General features: G+C 41.7%; 2 protein-coding genes across 5 annotated transcripts in view; both read right to left on the reverse strand.

The window, feature by feature from the left end:
• The window catches only part of CC2D1B (coiled-coil and C2 domain containing 1B), a 67,162-nt gene extending 57,609 nt beyond the window's left edge, over positions 1 to 9,553 (reverse strand). For 2 of the 3 annotated variants that reach the window (XM_075935974.2, XM_006126406.5), the window contains exons 1-3: positions 9,422 to 9,553; positions 8,830 to 8,924; positions 5,999 to 6,137 (exon numbers count right to left, since the gene is read on the reverse strand). In XM_075935974.2, the coding sequence (XP_075792089.2) occupies positions 5,999 to 6,137; positions 8,830 to 8,895 (205 nt within the window). In that variant the 5' untranslated portion in view covers positions 8,896 to 8,924; positions 9,422 to 9,553. The remainder of the gene's footprint in view (positions 1 to 5,998; positions 6,138 to 8,829; positions 8,925 to 9,421) is intronic. The other variant, XM_089780412.1, reaches the window with a different exon arrangement.
• Positions 9,554 to 14,385: 4,832 nt separating this feature from the next.
• Positions 14,386 to 24,273, reverse strand: part of ORC1 (origin recognition complex subunit 1) — a 33,995-nt gene continuing 24,107 nt past the window's right edge. Inside the window, exons 14-18 of one of the 2 annotated variants that reach the window (XM_075935982.2) lie at positions 21,726 to 21,875; positions 19,062 to 19,181; positions 16,901 to 17,067; positions 15,200 to 15,287; positions 14,386 to 14,763 (exon numbers count right to left, since the gene is read on the reverse strand). In XM_075935982.2, the coding sequence (XP_075792097.2) occupies positions 14,569 to 14,763; positions 15,200 to 15,287; positions 16,901 to 17,067; positions 19,062 to 19,181; positions 21,726 to 21,875 (720 nt within the window). In that variant the 3' untranslated portion in view covers positions 14,386 to 14,568. The remainder of the gene's footprint in view (positions 14,764 to 15,199; positions 15,288 to 16,900; positions 17,068 to 19,061; positions 19,182 to 21,725; positions 21,876 to 24,273) is intronic. The other variant, XR_012905850.2, reaches the window with a different exon arrangement.

Here is a 24,273-nt window from a genome sequence, read left to right on the forward strand (position 1 = left end):
TTTCACATTGTCTATCTAATATCCTGGGACCAACATGGCTACGACTACACTGCAAACAGGAGGTAAAGTTTATTTTAAAACTTTTCATAAGCATTTACAATACTGGAAACAACCAGATTTTCAACTACAAAGGAGCAAGGTGTAAAATACTCCTTGTGATGCCTGGCTCCTTTCTTGTACTGGTTATACCCTGGAGCAACTCTATTTATTCCTGATTTACACCTATGTGAGACATAGCAGAATAAAGTCTTATACACAGTGTGAGTTGGTTAGAGCAACTTGCAGCCTAAAAACAAATGAAACTAGTTGCTGCCATCTGAATATGCACCCTTAACATTACTTATTAAAACCACAGGTTTCAAAAGCTATGCCTCCAGAGCACAACTGAGTTAACCTAATTCGAGTGAGAGGAGTCACACTGAGAAATAATTATTGAGTTGTACAGTAACTGTTTTAACAGTTGGCGTATTGTGCTAACTTGAGCTGTGTTCTATTTTCTTGATGGGCCAAGGATGTAAAAATGCATTTATTTTGGTAAATGTGTATCTGCTAAAAATTTCAGCAGTTACAGGTTTACAAGTTGCGGGGAGCGGTGGCTCGATGGGGAGAACTCCACATGTACCAGTTCCTGCCTGCCCCCCTCCCCTGCTACTTCTGTGTCAGAGACAATAGCAGGGGGGGGGGGAAGTGGGGCGGAGAGGAAGAAAGGAGAGAGCCCTGCATGTAACTGTGAAGGTTAACTGATGAGCCCAGGTTCATTGGTTAACCGCTGACACATTTACACTATCATATCCCTACAGCCAATTTGAGTTAAAAGCATCACCACACTCCAGTTAAGGGTTTTTGTACATGGATGGGACTCCCGTTACATGTAATATTGACACTATAACTCAAATTAACTCTGCAGTGAAGATAAGCTCTTAATAGCCTTAATGCAACATGATCATCACTCTGCTCATGATGCACAGTGTCCATACACCATAGATTCTCAACTTTACGCTTACTAATACACTCAACATTCAAATATTTCTCTATTTACATTTTCTTCCAATTCCTGAAATATTGTTACTATTTGTGTTACAGCAAAACCTAATAGCCCTACCTGAGATAAGGGCCTCATTGTGCTAGGCGCTGTTCATAAACAAAGCAAAAACCACATACTTCAGAGAATTTACTACCCAAATAGACCAGATACAAAGGATGGGGAAAAGATGAAGAACTGAGTCAGAGATCTTTAAGCCCCCTAAAAGAACCACATGTGACTACTGTACCCATGTGTAGAACATTTAAATGTTAACAGGGGTCTGAGCAATTTCAGAGGGTCCATTTGGGACCTCAGTGACTTGCCCAAGATCACTTGAACTCCATGGCAGAGTGAGGAATTGAACCTAGGGCTCCTGAAACCTAGTTCATTTCTTTAAACAGAGAAAAAAGATGCTCTTTTGGGTAAACTGAACATATTAATCAATTCCAGGCAGCTCTTTTCTGCAGAGAATGAATACAACCATCAGAGTCCAGTAGGAGAACTGAAAAAAAAAAATTCACTACTAACCCAATACCAGATATACACTGAGCAACTTCTACTTGCTACTAACACAGAAAGCGAGAACAACATAGCAGAACAGTAAACACATTTTTTTTTGTTTCTTTAAGACTGACAAAAAAAAAATCTTTTCCACCAGACAGGCTTTCCCAGTCAGCTTCTTCAGAGAATGCTGTTCTTATGCCTCCTTTGCCTGCCCACAGTGCAGCTTCCTATCCCATTGTCTAAGCAAGTTTTTCTCTTATCTCTTCACTAATCACTGATTTACTCTTCTACTTCTGTTTAAGCTTCTAAATACTAATCTTCTTCTTGAAAACTCTACCCAACTCTTTCCCCACTTAACCTGATCTCATGTGCACCTATGTTCATTCTGCTTTCTGTCCAACCATCTCTCCTAACTGCTCCGTTTTGTACTCTCACTCATTGGCAAATCTGTGCTTTCTTCCTCACCAGTACCTATGCCCTTTTAAAACTAGTCTTATTCTTCCTTCTGGATAGACATGGGTCAGATTCTGCCCTCAGTTATACAGTGAAAACAACAGTAAAATTTCACCTACAGACTCATTTTCAGAAAAACAGAATTGCAATGCTCAAGGAAAGCAACTGCTGAGAAAAGGGCTGCTCACACATGAGGAAAAACATCTGACATCTTCAGTGAGCATAACAAATAATGACTCATAAAAGGTTAGAGATGCAGAGGATTCATTTTCATTTTACAGATAGGGAAAAGTGAAAAACAGTAAGTGACTTCCTGAGCTCCTACGGAAGAGTCAATGTCAAAGATGGGAGTAGAGCCCAGAAAAGTTCCTGGCTCTCAGACTTATACTCAAACAACAAAACCCTACCTGTACATTGTACAGGCAATAATGACAAAAGATCTAGTCATTTAAAAATTAAAACCCAGAGCAGCTGAAAGTTTCCCCGGGAAACTCACAGAAACAGTGGATTTGATGACACAAAAGACAACTTTCTCCTCATACACAGATCTAGAACATATCCCTTTAGTCTCAGGGTATTATTAGGATTACTGATCAAGAACTTCTTTAATGCTTTCTAAAAGTCATTGGTTATAAGAACTAGAAAGGAAAAATTAGTTATAGGATTCTTCATTTCAATCAACATGACTTTGATTTGATGATCAGTTTTTAAAAATATACAGTTGTACTTTGATCCAATACAATTTCTATTAAAAGTAAGATTTAAAAGGAATAAGCTGAAGAAATAGCTGCATTAATTTATTTCAAATGCTTTAAAATATTTTGAGTTCATTACTCCTAAACGTAACTAGAACCTTGAAATCTAGTCAGTATCAAAACGAATTCAAATGTAATTTCAGATATTAAACACTTACCTACCTCTGAGTCTTCCTGCCAATTATTATTATTGTGATTTTATGATCACATTTTCCTGTGTATTTATAAATTTTCCCCTTCCTTGTTGTTGTGTAAGTCCCACACAAACAACATACGAAAATGACAGTACACAAATACTATCAAATACAGCAAGTAAACTCACTGGTTTCCAGACTCCATTTAAAGTCAGAAAGTCCCATTATAATCATCTAGTCTGACCTGCATAACTATGAGCAAAGGATTTTGCCCAGTAATTCCTTCATCATGTCATTAACTTCTGGCTATTTTCTAGAGAAAGACATCTACTCTTGATGTACAGACTGCAAGTGATTGACAGTCCACACCACAGCTCTTAATAAATCATCTTGTTCCCTCACTATTAAAAAAGTGTATCTTATTTCCAATTGCAATTTGTCTACCTTCAACTTTAGCCATCAGATCTTGGTATGCTAAATTAAAACGCTCTCTACTATTAAAAATCTTCTCCCTATGTAAGCATAATAGCCTGAACCCCATTTTCATCATTTTTAATATGAGTTTTCAAACAATAACTCATAAGGCATACGTTATACATCATAAACATCTGCTGATTATTACTATGCTGTTGAAATAGGTAACATTGCATATAAAACTATGAGGTTTTGCTGTATGATTCTTACTAAAATATGTTGTAGTTCTGGGTAAAGCCCTCAAACCAGTTTCTCAGAGACAAACACACCAGCATGCCAGCAAGGTGTTAAAGGGCCATTACCGGCTTAATTGATCATCCCCCAGCAGATGAGAAGGTATAAACAAGAAATGTATTACATTTCACCCCACACACTGTCTACACCTTGGCATGAGGTAATCCTAAAAGAGAGAAGAATATTAAAATAAGAGACAGTATCCACCCCATTATGCCTCTCTTCCTTTCATCTTTCTGTTCCTGCCAACAAGTACCTGACAATCACTGAACTAGGGGAAGGAACCCTTGCTGAAAGGGACCTGTGTACTGCTACAATTTATGGCGAGAAATACATTTTTCTTTAATGTGATATATGACATCAAGTGCCAGCAATGCTCCTCTGCCATGTACATTAGCCAAACTGGACAGTCTCTGCGACAAAGGATAAATGGACACAAATCAGACATCAGGAATGGCAACACACATAAACCTGTAGGGGAATATTTTAACCTCCCTGAACATTCAATATAGAATTTAAAAGTAGACAGTCTTCTACAAAGGAATTTTATCAAATAATTACAGAGAGAGACTGCTGAACTGGAATTCGTTTACAAGTTTAACACTGCTAACCTGGACTTAAATAAATATATTAACTGGCTAACACACTACAAAGCCAATTCTCAACTTCTGATATTCCCATTTTCACATAAATAGCTATGAATGGGATACATTCAGCCTACTTAATTAGCTTCATTAACACAGGTTCTACAATTGTCAGGTAACTGCTTTTGCTATTATATATACTTTGGAGTCTATATTTTCTACTCCAACTTAACTCATGAAGTGGGTTTTACCCATAAAAGCTCATGATCTAACATATTTGTTACTTTCTACAGTGTCACAGGACTACTCCTTGTTTTTAAAGACACAGACTAAAACGGCTACTACCCCCAAGACATTTTTCTTTTAAGTTCATTTTAGGTGTTAGCCAGCAGTTTTATCTTTTTATATTTTTTGTAACCAATCCTGCTTTTATGTTTTATCACTTGTAATCCCTTAAAATATATATTTTTCAAGTTAATAAGCTTGTTTTACTGTTTTATCTAAACCAGCACATTTAGATTGAAGTGTTTGGGAATTTAGGCTGCTGCATAATCATTAACCAGTGTTGAAATAACACACTTACTGTGTGCTCGTGGTCTCCAGGAGAATACTGAGCAATACAAGATGCACCTTTCCGGAGAACAAAGCTGAGGCTAAGACTATGGGGTATCATCTTGTTTGTACTGATGGCTGCCTGGGACAGCATTCATGTATTCAGCTGGAAATGATTTTGCATACTAAAGGCTGTGTCAGCAGGCCAGAAGTGGATCTTCTGACAGCACAGTAGTGTAAAATGCACCCAAGCTAGAGAAGAGACAGCTGTTCAATGAGTCCAGATTAGGGATGTAAAGAATTAACTGGTTTCTCAAGAATGCTTACCCGAGTAACCGGACAACCAGCACCCAGCCTTGCCAGAGCAGACCTTAACCTGTGCCACGCCGCAGGCAGGGAGCTGCTCCAGGCTGGGCAGGCCCACTGTGCTGTACTGAGGGTGGGCGGCAATCTAGCCCAGCTGGGCCAACCCCACCGCACCATGCTACAAGCTAGTTAACCATATAGTTTATTTGGTTAACGTTTTAAATGAGATTTTTACATCCCTAGTCCAGATTGTACTGTAGGGAACATCACAGAAGGTATTTAAATACATGATAAAGTCACCTCTTAACCTACTCTTTGAACATCTCAAGGGCATTCATAAGAATTTAAAATTTGGATGCATCTGAAGGGGCACATTAAAACACACACAAATGAAAGGTTTGCACGACTCCCCCCATCTCTTGGGATGCCTCTGGAAGGCACACCCAGCAGTGAGGAGGCAGCAGCTTCCCCTGCAGTGGGCAGGAAAAGACAGCTGCAGCCTGCAGCTTCTCCTTTCCTGATGCTGGAGTCCCAGCACTGCTGTCTGCTTTACAGATGCCAGCTGAGTGAGCTAGAGACTGGAGGCAGAGGCAACATATGGAACTCCAGCTGCAGGGAAGGAAAGCAGCAGACTGCAGCTGTAGAAATAGGGAGAGGAGGAGCTCAGTAGGCAGCCAGATGCCCTGCTTCCTCCTCTCTCTGCAGGCTGCAAGAACAAATGAAGATTTGGAGGGGAGAGGGCGTGCCCCTGGTTGCCCCCCTACTGTCCCCGACTGAATTTAAAATGCTTCACTGGGAAGCAGACTATACAGAAAAACATTTCCAATCTCTCTGAGTTATGTATTAATCTTAGGTGTAACCAGTAACAACTGTATGGGGGGAAATCCAGAAGGAAGTGTGATTTGTAAAATCATGTCCCTTCTATTTACATAAATAACTCAGCTCTTCAGTCAGCAAGAACCAGGCACAAGAACTTACTTTTCCCTTTGGGTTTTGACTTCCCATCTTTCACCTTCTCTCCTGTGATAGAGGCAAGCTCAGCTTCTAAATCCTCATCACCATCATCCTCTATATCCAGCAACATTGTTTCAGGATTGAAATCTACAAAGAGCCCCAACTGAAACCAAAAGAAAAAATATTCTATTAAGAACAGAGAAGTCACTCAAACCATTGCATCAACTGGGTTATTTAAACATCTCAGTAAATTCTAGATTCAAAGATAATGTGGGTTCTGGCTGAGAGTTTTTAAACACGATCATCTGTAATTTTAACTAGTTATGTAACACAAACAAAGGCTACACATAACCAGGTAAACCTCGTTGGAAAGCAGACAGTAAATCCCCTCTTAGGCTTGCACTTAATTATGAATAGGTCTACTAGATGTTTGAAGCAAGGTAAAAGAAAGACTTCCTATGCAGAAAATTAACAGAACTAATCAGGAAGGTTCCTGTTGTATCTGAAGCTATATACTGTATATAGTTATTATTCACTATATATTTTAGAGAGTTTGTGCAGAAAAGGGAGAAGTGTGTGTGCAGGGATAATTATACTCACAAATGATCACAGACAATCATCCCAGACCTGGGGAGCAGTTGCTAGCCAACAGCATGGACTCCATCACCTGGGGAGCAGCTACCCTGGGCTAGCCCTGGAAAAAATCCAGCAGGCAGCCTCCCACCTCAAGACGGCCTAGGGGCCAAGAGACCAGTGGCAGGGGACCTCTCCTGGTCCACCAAATTCCTGCATCTGGGACTGGTCAGGGAGGTCCAACCTGTATTTTAATTTAGACATTTAACTCTAGTGCTATCATTAACGGTAGCATTATGAACACACTGATATGTACTATGGATGTAATAGTATAATCGATAAACCGATAAGCAAAAGCTTATAGGTTAATGCTAAGTATAGACTACATGCATTTCACTTCTTGCCAGTCAATTTTTCAGCAGGCTGGCCAGCAGCCCAGCTCAGTCCTGCCTTGCACTGGGTCCTGGACCTACCCCTGCTGCAGCTCTGCATTTAAAGTGTGTTAGGAGCCAGGCGGGCAGGCAGTCCGGCTCAGTTCCAGCTTGTGCTGGGTCCAGAAGCTCAGACCCCTCCTCCCCAGAGAGGGGCTGCCCGGGGACTATAGAATAGTTGACTAACCAATAAAAATTCATGAGGTTAACTGACTATTCAATTAACTGATATTTAACATCCCTAATATGCACACAGAAAGAAAAGATAGGTATGGCTAACATGTTAGAAAAAAACACCTAAACTCAGCTCCTACTCATGTGGAGTGGCTGAGAATTGATCAACCATACTGTTCTCTACTACAAACACATTAGCTCCTGTTACAGTAACCTCCTGTTTTAGCTATTTTCTCCAATCCTGCCTACCTTTCAAGTGTGTCCAAACCAAAACCCAAGGGCTACGTCTAGACTGGCATGATTTTCCGCGAATGTTTTTAACGGAAAAGCGTCCGTGCCAATCTAGACGCGCTTTTCCGCAAAAAATCCCCGATCGCCATTTTCGCAATCGGGGCTTTTTTGTGTAAAACAAATCTGAGCTGTCTACACTGGCCCTTTTGCGCAAAAGCTTTTGCGCAAAAGGACTTTTGCCCGAACCGGAGCAGCATAGTATTTCCGCAAGAAGCACTGATTTCTTACATGAGATCGTCAGTGTTCTTGCGGAAATTCAAGCAGCCAGTATAGACAGCTGGCAAGTTTTACCGCAAAAGCAGCTGCTTTTGCAAAAAAAACTTGCCAGTCTAGACACAGCCAAGGTCTCTCAATTTTGCCTTGATACTCCGTTTCCCTGTTTCATCTCCTTATTTGCTTCTCCCCTCCTCCCGAGTATAAACCAAGCTTCTTTCCACTTTCAAACCTTTCATAATTTAATTCCCTGCCTGTGTCTCACTCTTCACCTCTGACTGCTCCCCTTCCCCTCTCAGATATTCTCTTGACTCCTCATTTTGGCTTCTTCTTGTACTTTGGACACTGTCACACTATCACCTAATTTTGCACAGTTCAAATAAGCCACCTATTCTCTAAAATTATAACTATCCCCCCAGGCATTCCATCTGTAAGGAGACCTTCCATACTGTGCTCTCTTGGGGACTACATTCTGATATTTAAAAGTAAAATTTCCTCACAGCACAATTCACTTATTCTATATAGTTATTCAAATGAACATGGACCTACTGTTAAAAGTCACAAACACATACCTATCTGAACTCAATATCCCTGGATATTAACCATAAATACAACAGTGAAGCACAAGCAATGTGAATCCAGAAACAATAACCAAAAACTTTGTATAAAGAGAACAGAGGGGAACTAAATTAAAACTGCTTGGCAGTGCCACTAAGATGGTTACTAACCTTTCTGATTTTCACAGGTCTGTCCTTGAGAGATGTTCTCAAAATTCTGAACATAGCTTGGGCAAGACATTATTATAATCAAGTTGCAAGGCAAAGCTCATAATCTTGTGACAGATCAGAGTGATTTAGTTGGGACTGGTCCTGCTTTGGGCAGGGGTCTGGACTCAATGACCTCCTGAAGTCTTTTCTAGCCCTATGATTCCAAGTCTGTATTTTTAATGCCTTAATCGGCATACTATCTGACTGTAAGGTCTCTGCTACTAGAAGATACACTAACTAGGATGGGAAAAAACAAAGGCTAACTAACTGCATAGTAAAGTTTGTTGTAGCATGCCCCACAACTCTGGAATCATGTTAGCCCAAGGAACAATCCTGACGTTGGAACCCCACACATGCAAGCTTTTAACCAGACTACAGAAGTGAGACAGGAGGTAGAATTCTATACCTGCTTTGCAGCAGCAGCTCCTTGGCCCTTTGCCTGGGGGCTTTTCCTGGGTCTTCTCCCAAGCATGTTGGCTCATGAATCTCAACAACTCTTACCTTTAATGGACAGACACCCCCCCCCCCCACGCGCACATTAGAAAGGTGAAGAGGCATCCGACTGAGAGACATGGCAGGAACCTGTGAACCAATCTAACCCCGTCGGGAAGCTGGGCACAGCAGCCTGTAGCCCCACAGGTTACAGCTCCAGACCCAAGACTCTACCCTGTAACCCCCCCCAGCTTACTACCCCCACCCCACAGATCAGGGACCAGAATGCTCTAGCCACACCCAGGCCAGACCAACACCCTGCAGTCTCCACCCAGGGACACCCCCCGCCACTCGGCCCCCAGCCACACCCCCCCCCCCGCCGGCCAGGGACAACCCCCCCCGGCCCGCAGCCCCCGCCCCCCGCTTCCCTCCCCAGGGCGTAGCGCCGGGAACCGGGCGGCGCCACGTAAATAACCGCCCCTCCCTCCCTCCTCCACTGCGGGGCAACGGGGCCTGTACAGGCCCCGCGGAGGAGACGGAGACAACACCCCGCGCGACTGGCCTACCCTGCCCGGCGCGCGCACGGGACCCGTGAGGAGACCCGCGCTCCACAGCAGCACGCGCCGGCTCCGCCAAGCCCAGAGCCCGCGCAGGCGCAAAGCGAAAGCAGGCTTGAGGCGCTGAAGGGGAGGGGGCGGGGTTATGAGAAAGGGGCGGCGCCGCGTCGGGACGCGGTAGAGCCATAGGGCTGGGATCAGGGTCTGGCTGTTACGCTGTTCCCTCTGGTTTCCCCCCCTCCCTGTACAGAATACATGTTCTTATGTGCACCACCAGTACAAACACCTGCTGCGGGCCCTCTACGAAGCAGCTGGGTGGTTTGAATCTGTCCTAGGGTTGCCAGATGGTTTCAACAAAAATACCAGATACACTTGAAATTACATCACAATCTGCATTACATCTTATTTAGAAAATACCGGACATTTCTATTTTCTCAATTTGTTTCCTGAACAGAAAGCTCAAATACTGGACTGTCTGGTTCAAAACTAGACACCTGGCAACCCTAATCCAGTACCTGGGGCAGATATAGGATAGGTAAATTCAAACCCCAGGCAGAGAGAAGCATGGAGCAAAGAATAGGGCCTATGCAACAACTGGGATGACCACAAGAGAGAGTTATTTATTGCCACATCTTAGCCTGAGGCAGTTCCTTGCCTTTGAAACTATATTTCAGTCTTTGCCTGACAGTCCCAATGACATTTTTTGCAGCAGATGACAGTTCCCCTACAGTTAAAGTCATAGAAGACTAGGGTTGGAAGAGAGCACCGGAGATCAGACCAACCCTCACTTAAAGCTGGACCAACCAAGACTTTGTCAAGCCTGGCCTTAAAAACTGCTCTTCCCCCATTCCAGGACTTCACTAGCCACCTCATGAAGTAGTTTTTTCTAACATCCACTCTAGACCAACCACAGTGCAACTAGAGACCATTGTTACTTGTTCTGTTATCTGCCATCAATGAGAATAACCCAGGTCTTTGGCACCTCTTTTCAGGTAGTTGAAGGCTTCTATCAAATCTCTCTCTCCCCCCCCCCCCCCCAGCTCTTCTCTTCTGTTGACTAAATAAGCCCACTTCCTTCAGCCTCTTCTCTTAAGTCATATGCCCCAATCCTCTAATCATTTTTGTTGCCCTCTGCAGGACTCTCTCCAATTTGTCCACATCCTTTCTGTAGTGAGGGCCTAAAACTGCAGACAATACTTAAGATGTGGCCTCCCCTGTGCCAAATAGAGGGGAATAATTCATTCCCTCTGTCCCTGCTGCTGGCAATGCTGCTAGTAATGCCATTAGTCTTCTTGGCAACAATGACACAATGTTAACTCATAACCAGCTGTGGAAGACCATTATCAAAATCTTTGCTAAAAATCAAGGTTTATCACATCCATCGCTTTCCCCAAATCCACAAAGCTAGTTAGCTCACCATAGAAGGCAATAGGTTGGTCAGGCATGACCTTTCCCTTGGTGAATCCATGTTGACTATTCCCAATGCCCTTCCTCTCCTTCAAGTGTTTCAAAACAGATTCCTTGTGGAAGCCCTGCTTCATGATTTTTCCAGGAATTGAGCTGTGGCTGACTGGTCTGTAGCTCCCCATATCCTCCTCTTCCTCCCCCTTTTCAAAGATGGGCACTAGATTTGCCTTTTTCCAATTGTCTGAGACCTCCCCTAATCACCACAAGTTTTCTAAGACAATGGCAAATGGCTCTGAAATCACATCAGCCAATTCTCTCAGTGCCTTCAAATGCATTAGATCCAGCCCCACGAACTTGTGTAAGTCCACCGTTTCTAAATAGTCCTTAATATGTTCTTTCACTACTGAGGGCTGCTCATCTCCTCTCCCTTTTATGCTGCCCAGTGTAGAAGTCTAGGAGCTGACCTTTGTCTGTGAAGACTGAGCCAAAAAAAGCATTGAATACTTCAGCTTTTTCCACATCATGGCAGTAGGTTGCTTTCCCCATTTATTAAGGGTCCCACACTTTCCCTGACCTTGTTGCTAACATACCTGTAGAAACCCTTCTTATCCTCTATATCCCTTGCTAGCAGCAACTCCAGTTGTGCTTTGGCCTTCCTGATTTCTCAAGCATGCAGATGGGTAATTTTTTATATCATGTAGATATCTAGTCATCTGTCCAAGTTTCCACATCTTGTAACCTTCATGTGTTTAAGCTCACGGAAGATCTCTGTTAAATCAGGCAGCTTTCCTGCCGTATTTGCTATTCCTTCTGAACACTGGGATGTTTGTTCCCATGTCCTTAATAAGGCTTCTTTACAATACAGCAACTCTCCTGGACTCCTGTCCCTTCATATTAGTGCCCCTGGGCATCCTGCCCATCAGTTTCCTGAGGGAGTCAAAGTCTGCTTTTCTGAAGTCCAGGACCATATCCTGCTACTCTCCTTTCTTCCTTTTATCAGAAGCTCATGACCACTGCTGACCAAGTTGCCACCAACTTCTACTTCCCTAACCAATTCATCCCTGTTTGTGAGCAGTAGGTCAAGAGGAGCATGACCCCTACTTTATACCCATCCATGACAGTGCTCCAGTAACCTGAGTCATCCAATCAAGTCTGTTATTCCAATCACATTATAGTTCCTTGACTGTGCTAGCACTTCCAATGCTTCCTTTTGTTTCCCTGGCTTCTTGCATCTATGTACAGACACCGAAGTTAACTAGCCGATTGCCCTACTTTCTCAGTATGGATCAGCAGGCTTCCTCTGTTGCACCCTCCTCGTGTTTCCTCCCCATGTTCCACTTCCCTACTTACTGCAGGTCGTAGATCACCATCCACTGGATAACCTAGCTGAAAGCCCTCCTCATTAGGTTAGCAAGCCTGACTGCAAAGATGCTTTTCCCTCTCTTTGTTAGGTGGATCCCATCTCTTCCTTTCAATCTTTGTTCCTGGAACAACATTCCATGGTCAAAGAATCCAAAGCCCTCTCTCTGACACCACCTACGCAACCACACATTTACCTCCATAACTCAATGGTTCCTACCTAGACCTATTCCTTCAACAAAGAGGATGGACAAGAACATGACTTGCGCCTCAAACTTCCTTATCCTTCTCCCCAGAGCCACATAGTCTGCAGTTATCCATTAAAGGTCCTTCTTGTCAGTATCATGGGTGCCAAGGTAGAGAAACAGGAAGGACTAGCGATCTGATGATTTAATTAGATCAGCATTGGCAGACACTCTGTCACATCCTCCATGATTGCCTGCCAGCAACCTCACTAGTTTTCTTAAGCAACTAAATATGGATTTGGTGCTGGATAGACACCCCATTTTAACATTGGCCTAAAGCTCACTGAACCAAAGACAGCACATCTATTTGTAAAGGGCACAGCAGATCATCAATGATGCAGTCATATTTACATTTTCTTAAGCTGCTTTGAAGCTCCAGTCTGCCACAGAAACTGGGGTCTTGCTATGAAATCTATATCCAGACTGCCACAACATTTTGAGTCATGAGTTTCTGGAGAAACTGAATTCCTAGCTCTCAGCTGTATGCTAGTGTCTATTGTATTAAAACTCACTGTGAGAAAAACTCTACCATCTGCACAGTAAGACACTCCCACATTTCCTCTACTGAAATCATTATAAGCTTCAATCACTTATTGCAGCACATTTCACACTACTAAACCATTTTAATATGATTAAGAAAGTCATCTGAAAATAGAAGATCCAAGCTATCTTCACTAATTTAGATTTTTTCTCTCAAGTACAGTTTCACACTGAAAACAGTTTAACCGAACCTCCATTAGCTGTACTTTAGGCAATTCCTCTGAAACTCTTCTTTGTAATAGATAAATATGCTTCAATTCAAAGTGAAATGTAAAACTCTTCCTTCTATGAAAATAAATTTCCACTGGCATTTTCATTTCCAGCAGCAAACTCTTATACTCCCACCTCACCTTTTGGTCTTGACTACAGCTCTGTATGCTTTCACTACATATGAGCAACACATGAGAAATTTAAGTTTAAAATATGTTTGAGAAGTGTCTTGTGTATCCACTTGGAATTTTAGAGGAAAAATTATCTAATCTAAACTCCAGTTTAGTAAAAATACCCCTACTCTTGCAAAAAGTGCTTTAACATTTTTAGCGACCACAAGTGGTCACAATCTCAGTTTTCACATCTTTGCATGGCTTATTTAAAAGAGGGCACCTTCCACTCAATTTTGTAGCACTCCAAGTACTGACTCAGAGGAACGAGTGCCTCCTACTGAGAACACTGAGAATGTTAAAGAGCGGTTATTTGGCTAATTGCATAGTCAATACAATTTGTATCAATTACACGATTAGTCGATAAGGTTGGTGCTTTGCAGAGCCACAACAGGGGAAGCTCCCGGAGCCGGTGCAAGCCAGGATCAAGCAGTCCCAGCTCACACTGGCTCTGGGATCGCTGTGCCTCTGCATTTTAAATGTAGTAAAAACCCAGAGTCTCTTATTACATTTAAAACGCAGAGGTGCAGCAGTCCTGGAATAACACAAGCCGGGACTGCTTGGTCCTGGCTTGCACTAAGTCCAGGAACCCCTGTGTGTGGGAGGAAGAGAAGGGGGGATCCAGAGCTCCGCTGGGACCTCCGCAAACAGAGGCTGCTGCTGGAGCAGCCTCTGCCCACAGCAGCCTCTCCTATCTTCCCCCACCCCGGGCTATCTTTGATAGAGGCAACGGGAGGGAGAGCAGGGACAAGCAGCACCGTGCAGATGGTGCTGGGGGGAACTGGATTTTAAGCTGGCTCCTGCAAGCAACAGCTCCTGTTCCTCCCTCCACTGTCTCTCATACAGAGGTAGCGGGGGCAGGGAAGAGAGAGCAAGTAGTCGAGAACTTCATATTCAACTACCCAATAAGCTTATGCTGAGCAGTTAAGTTGAGCAGTAGATGACTTGCTTACATCCCTAGACCACACCACTTACTATAGCACCTAAAAATATCCAAAACAAGTGATTTAAATAAAAAAGATGTAAAATACTCAGTAAGGAATTCTTTATTATACAAAAAAGTGCTTTAATAGATTAAAAATGTAAGCAAGGAGTTTAGAAAACATACAGCAGTTTCTGGTATGCTCAAATCTGTCAACATAACTATTTAAAACCAGTCTTTTAAAAAGTTTAACAATATTTAAAATATTTACACCTACATATGAACACAAAAATGCTTGTTGCCTTATTCCTGCTTGAGTGCATACATAACATCGTCTTGGCTGACATTCAGGCGCACCCGCACATGAAGGTATTTATTATTGGACTCTACCAGCAAGAAACGGCAGGCACCGAGTCTTGAGCAAACTGCCATGATTTCTGACACCGTGGGAATTTGTAGACCTTCAATTCTACACAGTGCTACGTGCTGATGATAGATCTAGAGGAGCAAGATACAACTGAATTTAGTTCATATATTAGACTAGAATAGGAAATAGAAGAAGAGGAAAAGAAGAGCTTTTTATTCTCAAACTTTGTTGAAGGAGAAATACAAACCACTGAGTCTATTCGAAGTGAAGATGATATACATGGTGATGAATACTGAACATTAGGACTGTGTCAATAAAGTAAGAAATTGTAATTCACCTAATTTTCCACTATTACCCAACCACACAAGATAAATTAGGATACCAGCATCTGACTTTTTGTTCTAACAAGAACTTTTCAGTCTCATCTTCCTTAGCTTTTATGAATTAGGCCATATCAATGACTATATTATAATTGCTACTATGATTTCTTTCAATATTTAGACTTTGAAAATATTCAAACCAAGGTAAAATCTACTGTCCAAGTTATTTACAAAATTGTAAATATACCTGTTGAACTGTTGCTTCCTCAAGCCCTGACCTGCGAAACTCTGCTATAATTGCTTTCAGGAACATCTGCTCATGAAGTGAAGCATTCCTGAAAGAAAACAGGAAAATCTTAGTACCACACTTACTCGACCAAATCTAGGAATACACTAATTGATGAAGGTTTGAGGGGTGGGAAATACCTAAGAAGCCCCAGCTGAAAAGCATTACATATTTTCTGAGGCAGAAAAGGGAAAAAATATTATTTACTTAGTTCAATGCCCTGCCAATGTATTCACGTCACACTTTGCCCCATACAGTATAATACAAGACTTTACAAGTTATTTAGAAACATTTAATGAAGTATAATCATCAAGACACTGTTTACAGGTACTCACATACTATGACAATGGCACCATGTATAGACACCTACACAGGCAGCGTGCAACTAACTTTAATATGGCAGATCTGTAAAAAAAAAATTCTAGGACCTAAATGATATTTGTATTTGTTCTACTAGTGAGCAAAACTGCATCTGCTTTAAGAGTTAAAAGTTTGTGATTTCATTGGCAAATGCAATACTGAAGCATGTGCAATGCTCAGTGCATTATGAATGATTTACATATGGGAATTAATTTCATATTTTAGTTCTGATCTAAAATTAGTATTTAAAGCACAATTTTACTCTGTAAAAATAACACCTTCTTACTGAAGGAATCTGTTCCATGTGTGTTTTCAAGTTATATCTGCTTGTGTTTCTGACATATCACTTTTTCCCCTCTGGTTAAGCTCCGTAGAACTGAATCTGAGTCAAAACTCTCTTCTTTCTTGAAAAAGCGACGAGGAGTCCTGTGGTACCTTATAGACTAACAGATTTATTGGAGCATAAGCTTCGTGGGCAAAGACCCACTTCGTCAGATGCATGTAGTGGAAATTCCAGAGGCAAATATAAATAAACAGGCATAAGCAGGGCTCGACAAATTACTGAATCTACTCGCCTGTGGCAAGTAGATTTCAGCCAGTTGCCCAGTTCACTAGCGGCGCACACATGCGCAATGCGGGACTGGCGAGTAGGTTTCACCGCTGTTTGTCAAGCCCTGGGCATAAGAAAAGAGTACCAATCAAGGGTAAGGCTAGAGATAATGAGGTTGATTCAGTCATTATCTCTAGCCTTACTCTTTTCTTATGCCTTTATATTTATATCTGCCTCTGGAATTTCCACTACACGCATCTGACGAAGTGGGTCTTTGCCCACAAAAGCTTATGATCCAATAAATCTGTTAGTCTATTAGGTACCACAGGACTCCTTGTCACTTTTGCAGATTCAGGCTACCCCTCTGATATGTGACTCCTTTCTTGAGTTTCAACAGCTTTCTAAATTCATGTCATTTACAAACAACCTGTGCAAATTCACTGAAGGCAACAGAGGCTCCACAAATTGTAATGAGAGACTAATTTGGCCTGCAAAATTTCTTGATGCTCAAGAAAGAAAATTCCCAGCTTAAATAAGAATCAGATTCTGGATCAGTCACTTGCCACAACAAAGCACTTATTCTGTACCTTCACAAGGAAAAGATAAATATTTCCTATCCTCCTAAAATGAAGTTTGTAAAAGGCTTGATATAAGTGCACATATTACATATTCTCCCAGAAAAATGAAAACTGTATAAATGGTCTGGAGAACAGATGGAAACATGAGAAGATACCTCTAAACTGCAGTTTTACCTTATTGAATTTATATAAGGAGATGAAAACATTTCATCTATGGCTTTCATTACATGGGCCATGCTGACCAATTGAGAAGCTGTTTTCTGGCTTGAGAACTCACAGATCTCAGTGGACCTTCTACAGATATCAAGACAACGCCTTGCATCACCAGATAATGCTGCCACCTGCAAAGGAAAATTATCACATCAATAGTAGCACTTCTTGTTGCTATTTGTTTTCAGCTGCTGAGAACTGACAGGGTTGTTTTAAAACCAGCAGAGCTGTGCCACTGTAGATAGCCATTCTAGAAATCCTTGTTTTAAAAATGTAACTTATCGATCAAACCCCAAAATTCAATCTGGCCATTACAAACCCAAGACTCTCAACTGCTGTCAAGTTACATGTATAATAAGTTCTACATATAGGGTGGGATTTTCGTTTGGCTCAATTCTGTGCTCAAAGTTATTGCTAAAACTCCCGCCACCTTCAATGAGGGTAAAGTTTGGTCAGCACTTGGAATTTTTTAAAATCTCACCCATAATTTGTATCTGAATCAAATTTTAAACCAGAAAAAAATCATAGCATGACAAGTCCAAACAGGTGTTTATCACTTAGTAAAGCTTCGTCTTCTCAACTGCTGTTTCTAACATTTCAAAAAAGTTTCACCGAATATGTAACTGGGGGTTTTCAAAAGTGCCTGATGTGTCATGCTCAATAGTACTGAAAGTCCTTTAATAGCTTAAAAAAAAAATCACATCTGTAATAGGGGTGTGAACACCTGGGTCAACTATCCCAATACCTATTGGATAGTTGACACACTAGTCAACTAGTTGCTCGCTCCCAACCTCCACCCTGTGCTGCCTCTATCAGAATGTGGCAGCGCCGCATGGAGCCTAGGGTCAGCTGGGGACTCCCCCACTGATCTCAGGCTCCATGTGGTGCTGCCACTTTGAAACACCACAGGGATTACGGGGCCAACAGGGGCCAGCTTGAGTTCCTCGCTGGCCCCATGCTCCCCGCAGCACTTTCACCATTAAAGCGTAGCAAATTGCATCAACTATTCAATTAGTCAATTAATCTAAATTAACATCCCTATTCTGTTGTTTACATTTTAATACAGTAAAGAATTTTTGAGAGAGAAATATAGTATGGGCCTAATTTTCCAAAATGTTCACCACTTACAGCTCCCCTTGTTATCAACAGGAGACAGGTCAGCAATATTTTTGAAAATCAGGCCATAAGAAGTGCACAATGTTTTAAAAAAGACCCATTGTAGATTATTCAGTAATCTGCAAAATTAATATTAATCTTACCAAAACCCAAGCTAGCTCATAATTTTTTTAAAAAACTGACAATTATTTGTGAGAATAATTCATATAATACTAATGTGTGTCCTACAGTATGTTTTGCAATAGCAATGAAGTCAGGAAAAGGCAACTCACTATTACACATTCTTATCCATGCCAAGAAGCAAATAAAGGTTGTGGATTTTTTTCCAAGAGAATTATTCATTTGCAATTAGCAGTGAGAATTAGTGAGCTAATGTGTTTATAGCTCAAAGAAGGTTATAATAATCATTATTATTAACATAAAATAACAGAGACATTTAAAACTATACATTTTAATTTGGAGTGTTATTGATCTAAATGTATTTATACAATTTTGTACACTAATTTAAATATTTATCAGTTAATTGGCCCCCATCCAAATCTGGAAGCACAACACATTCAAAATAAGACACACAGAATGGTGGGAAATACTTTGGAATTTTATTTGAACACCATATCATCGAAGAAGGTGGGTCTAGATATTTCCATCATGATTATCAGACTATTTTTAGCAGCACTACACAGTAATCACATTATGCCAAATACTGAAGATAACATCTTATTACTTTGTATTATCTGGATCCTACTGCAATGCTCCCAGTCTTCATTACTGTGTGACATTACTGTACTAAGAGGGACATTGCTCCAGCTTCACACCTTGTAGCACTGCTCTGCACATCAGCCTGTTGATGACACATTGCCAGCATCTTTCTCTGCCCCTTGAAATGAAATGTCCAACCATGGGAATGAGTCTGATTTCCATTACTGGCAACAGTCTATTATGCTTCTCTGACACTAGCCTCCTGACTTAACAATGCAACACAGACAAGACACTCCTATACTCTGTTTACCTTTCTGGAAACTAGCTGGATTGCATCCTCTTCAAACGCTTTTATGTGGTTCAGACGGGATGAGATAATTTGCTGTAACTGTTTGTAGGTGTATGGCTGGAAGGACATTCTGGTCAGACCCTACAGAGAACAAATGAGTAAGAAGCATTTACTTACTAACATACTGTATGGATTTATTGATACTGTGAAATTTTAGAGCAAATTCTTGACTCTTAAAGGTCCCATCCTCACTTATTAAAACTCTTAGGGTACGTCTACACAGCAAAGAAAAGTCATGGCTGGAGCTGACTCATGGGGCTTAGACTGTGGAGCTATTTCATTGATGTGTAGACTGTGGTCTTAGGCTGGAGCCTAGGCTCCCTAGCAGGTTCTAGAGCTTGGGCTTCAACCAAAGACCGAAATCTATACAGCAATTAAATAGACTCACAGCCCAAGCCCCGTAAGCCTGAGTTGGCTGGCACTGGCCAACAATGGGTTTTATTTATTGTGTAGACATACCCTTCAAGGCTGTTCTATAGCCCCGTCAACTCATATTGGGGCCTACCCATTATTAGTTTCCAAAATAGCCCCTGTCCATTTTCTCACAAGCAGGGCTTGCTACAAATAATTCTTTCAACTTCTGTGATGGGAGCAGCCTCTCCATTTATCCCCCAAGAACAGCTAAAAACATAAATGCTATGCCATACATGCAAAAGAAAAAGGTGCACCCATGCAGTGAAAGCCATTGAAATTCTCCAGGGGAGCTGATATGATGGCCTACTTCCAATACAATAAATCTGAGGAGAAGGAACACCTGCTTCCAAAATGTGAGTTTCCAGCACAGAAACTATGGGTCATCAGGCTGATCCAGTAAAGATCCATTTGTCTCAGAATCATTCAAGAAGAAGCTCTAGTGTGTGTAAAAATAGCCCTCTCTCATTCAGCAGACACACATATGGGCTACATCTAGATTGCATCCCTTTTTCGTAAAATTAGACGTATCGCAATTGCTAATAAAGCGGGGATTTAAATCTCCCCCGCTTCATTAGCATAAAAAGGCTGCCGCTTTTTTTCGGCTCGGAGCTTTGCCGGAAAAAAGCACCAGTCTAGACGTGGATCTTTCGGAAAATAAAGCCTTTTCTGAAAGATCCATTATCCCTCTTAAAATAAGGGATAAGGAATCTTTCGGAAAAGGCTTTATTTTCCGAAAGATCTGCGTCTAGACTGGCGCTTTTTTCCGGCAAAGCTCCAAGCCGAAAAAAGCGGCAGCCGTTTTTATGCTAATGAAGGGGGGGGAGATTTAAATCCCCGCTTCATTAGCAATTGCTATACGTCTAATTTGCATCCCTTTTACGAAAAAGGGATGCAATCTAGACGTAGCCATGATGTATAGGCAGACATGCAAAGTTATAACTAGGGATGTGAATGGGTAACCAGTTAACCGAGAGATGCTTACTGGTAACTATTTAACTGGTGCCCAGGAGCAGGCCTCCTCCCATGACATGCCATGGGTGAGGGGTTGCTCCAACCAGGCTTGGCCCACTATTTTGTGGGGTCAAGGGAGCCAAGAGCTGGCAGCCCTATAGACTGGAGCGGCACCCTGCCCACAGGATTCTGCTGAAGTGATTAACCAGTTAAACGTAACATTGACTTAATGACTAACGTATTCCACTTCTCCCTGGACATCAGTATCTCTCAGGAGTGTTCTCTTCTGGCTCAGGCACCAATGGAGTTAAGGAAATTTCAATTGTAGGGCTAAAATATGTGTTTGGTTGCACCTGTGCAAGCTACTGCTTTTAATGTTCCACAAAGTACCACGATTTAGAACTACTTTGAATCTTTATTTCTATTGATTATACATGAGCCAAAAGGTAATCAGTGGACTCTTAGATCCCAGGTTGAGTTTATAGGCCTGGCATTTAGTAAAATAATTTTACTTATAAACTGAGATCTGAATGTCACCAAAGGAATTAATCTAACCCTAGCATCTTTTTTTCAAGTTACTTTTCTGAACAACATGAAAAATATGGTTAGAACCAATATTTTGTCCGAAAGTAAGCAACAACTTAACTTATACTCCGGGGAAAGCAATAAATCATTGTGTGATGACGTGATGGGGATGAGTAGCAAAAGAATTTTCTCTGACACTGAGGCAGTTTACCCAGTGATTATCCAAATCTTAACATGCATAACTGAAAATGTTATAAAGTCACCTGGCTCCAATTTCCCTAATTCATCCCAACAAGAAAGAGTACAGAGGACCAATGGTCTCTCTAAATTTTTCCATGTGTGTGGAATAATTTTATTATGCACACCAAGGCATGTATAAATGTGCACCACATTGCTGGCTGTGATCAGCTGTGGGCACTCTGCTGATCAGCTGGGCGGCACCTGAATCTCTTCTGGGTTGCCATCTAAGCACTCAACTTACAGGAAACACTGCAAAGGACTCTCCTTCTTGATATAGCCTCTAATTAGATAGATAGCTCCAGCACCTTCTTTCTTTGGATCTGTAACATTCATCACCCACACTCTTCCCCTCTTGAAAGAAGGAATTAAAAAGGTAATTTTTTAGATTTATTTCTGTAATGTCATTCACCTTTCACCCCCTTCTTGATCACACTGGACCACACCTAATCTCCCCGTATCAGCTCTCAGCATAGCAACAAAGCTGTCACGACATACCAGCCTGCTAGCTACTCTGTTCATCATGATTCTCTCCGGCAAATCCATGGTGTTAGCAATGGCCAGGATGATCAGCTTGGCTTGCTTTTGGGATGGCCAGTCAAATAGATTGTACATCACATCCTGCTTTCGGGTCCACAAGAGGTCAAGCTGGGACCAGGACAGAAAGGAGACAGATTTTAATTGGAGAAGAAGAATGATCTTGTGGTTAAGACATCTAATAAAGACACAGGAGAGATAGGTTTAATACCTGGCTCTGCCACAGACTTCCTGTGCAAACTGGGTCATTTCACACCTCTATGTCTTATAACCTCATAAGAATGGCCACAATGGGTCAGACCAATGCTTCATATAACCCAGTATTCTGTCTGCTACAGTGGCTGTTGCCAGATGCTTCACCAAGAGTGAAGAGAACAGGGTAATTTATTGAGTGATGTCCAGACACAGCTTCTAGCAGCTAGCAGTTTAGGAACACCAAGAGCATCCCTGGCCATCTTGGCTAACAGTGATTGATGAGCATGTCCTCCATGATCTTATCTAATTCTTTCTGGAACCACTTTTGGCCTTTACAACATCCCCTGGCAAGGAGTTCCACAGGTTGACTGTGCATTGTGTGAAGTAGTACTTCTTTATGTTTTAAACCTGCTGCCCCCTAATTCCATTGGGTGACCCCTGGTTTGTGTATTAACTAAAGGGGTAAATAAAAGTTCCTTATTCACTTTCTCCACATCATTCAGTGGTCCACAAAAGCACATTATATGCCCCGAGTCATGTCTTTTCCAATCTGAACAGTGTCTTTAATCTCTTCTTACATGGGAGCTGTTTCACGTCCCTAATCAATTTTGCTGCCTTCTCTTTACTTTTTCCAATCATAATATCTTTTTTTAAATGATGCAACTAAAACTAAGCAGAATTCAAGTTGGGAGCATATCATGAATTATATAATGGCGTTATGATATTTTCTATCTTATCTATATATTTTCTAATGATTCCTAACATTTTTAGCTATTTTGACTGCTGCTGCATACTAAGTACTGTTTTCACAAAACGATACAGAATGACTTCAAGATCCCTTTGAATGGCAACAGCTAATTTAGACCCCTCATTTTGTATGCAGAGTTACAATTAAGTTTTCCAATATATATTATTTTGCATTTATTAACACTGAATTTCATTTGCCGTTTTGTTGCCCAGTCACCTGGTTTTGAGATCTCCCCTGGTAACTGGCATTCTGCTTTGGGCATGACTATCTTAAGTAATTTTGTATCATCTGCAAACTTTGCCACCTCACTGGTCACCCCTTTTCCAGATCATCTATGCATATGCTGAACAGTACAGATCCTTAGAGGACACCATCGTTTACCTCTCTTCACTGAGAAAATTGACCATTTAGTCCTAATCTTTGTTTCCCATCTTTTAACCAGTTACTGGCCCACTAGAGGACATTCCCTCATACTCATGGCTGCTTACTTTGCTTAAGAGACTTCGGCGAGGTATCTTGTCAAACTGTCTCATTTCATCATCTGTAACATGGGGATACTACTACTTCCATTCTTCCACCCTTTACCTGTTTCATCTATTTGACTTTATGCTCTTCAGGTAAAGGACTGTTTCTACTAAGAATCTGTACATTGAACTCAGTCTTAGCTGGAGTCTCTAGATCAGTGATAGCCAACCTACAGCCCACTGAGGTCCCACCTGCAAATTGAAACCCCCCTGTCTGTCTCCCACCTCCATGTGCCTCTCATGTACTAGGGGACTGGAGTTCTGCACTTTCTACTCCTCCCCCTCCTACCCAGCATTTTTGGAGCACCATGAATCCGCTGATTCATGTTCCGCCTCTCTCTTTCCCAGAGCTTGAACACCATTAAGTGCTGGGAGAAAGAGGAAAGAGCAGATAAGTACGGGGCTCTGGTGCCCCAGTGCATGAGTGGGACATGGGGGAGAGGGTGCACAGGCTACAGGTGGAACCCCAGTGGGCCACTGGCTGCCTACCACTAGTCATGCAGCCCACTGAGAGGAGGGAAAGCCAATCATGTGGCTCATTCACTAGTGTTGTGTGCTCTAGGTGCTGCTGTAACAGTAATTCTGCTATTACTAATAAGTTCATAAGACAAAATGCTCACACATCTGAGTAAGTTCACGACTTTATCTGTCTATCAGTTTGCCATTACTATAGATCATATGCATTCAGGAAGGTTTGCAAACTAGGATACTGCCCCATTACATTACTGAATTTGCTCTCTCAGTAAAACAACACCCACAGTCTCTAATGTAGCTGACTTCTAGTCTATTTTAAAGGGCTTTACAGATTGTAACTAACTCCTTGAACTGTGAACTGGAAGCCAACCCAGAGCAAAGTTATAATGTGCTCTCTGCTAGTCTATCCTAATAAGGCAGTAGAAAGGCTTATTCTGTATATTGTTTCATACAACTGCCCACAAGATTAATATTTGTGCCTTAAATCTCCCACAGTGTCCTAATTTTAAAACACAACCCATTTGATAATCCCTGTTCCATTCCCTTCTAGCCTCCAAAACACCAGTTC

The sequence above is a fragment of the Pelodiscus sinensis genome, chromosome 9 (assembly GCF_052426305.1).
Source record: "Pelodiscus sinensis isolate ZL-2025 chromosome 9, ASM5242630v1, whole genome shotgun sequence".
NCBI classification, from domain to species: domain Eukaryota; kingdom Metazoa; phylum Chordata; order Testudines; family Trionychidae; genus Pelodiscus; species Pelodiscus sinensis.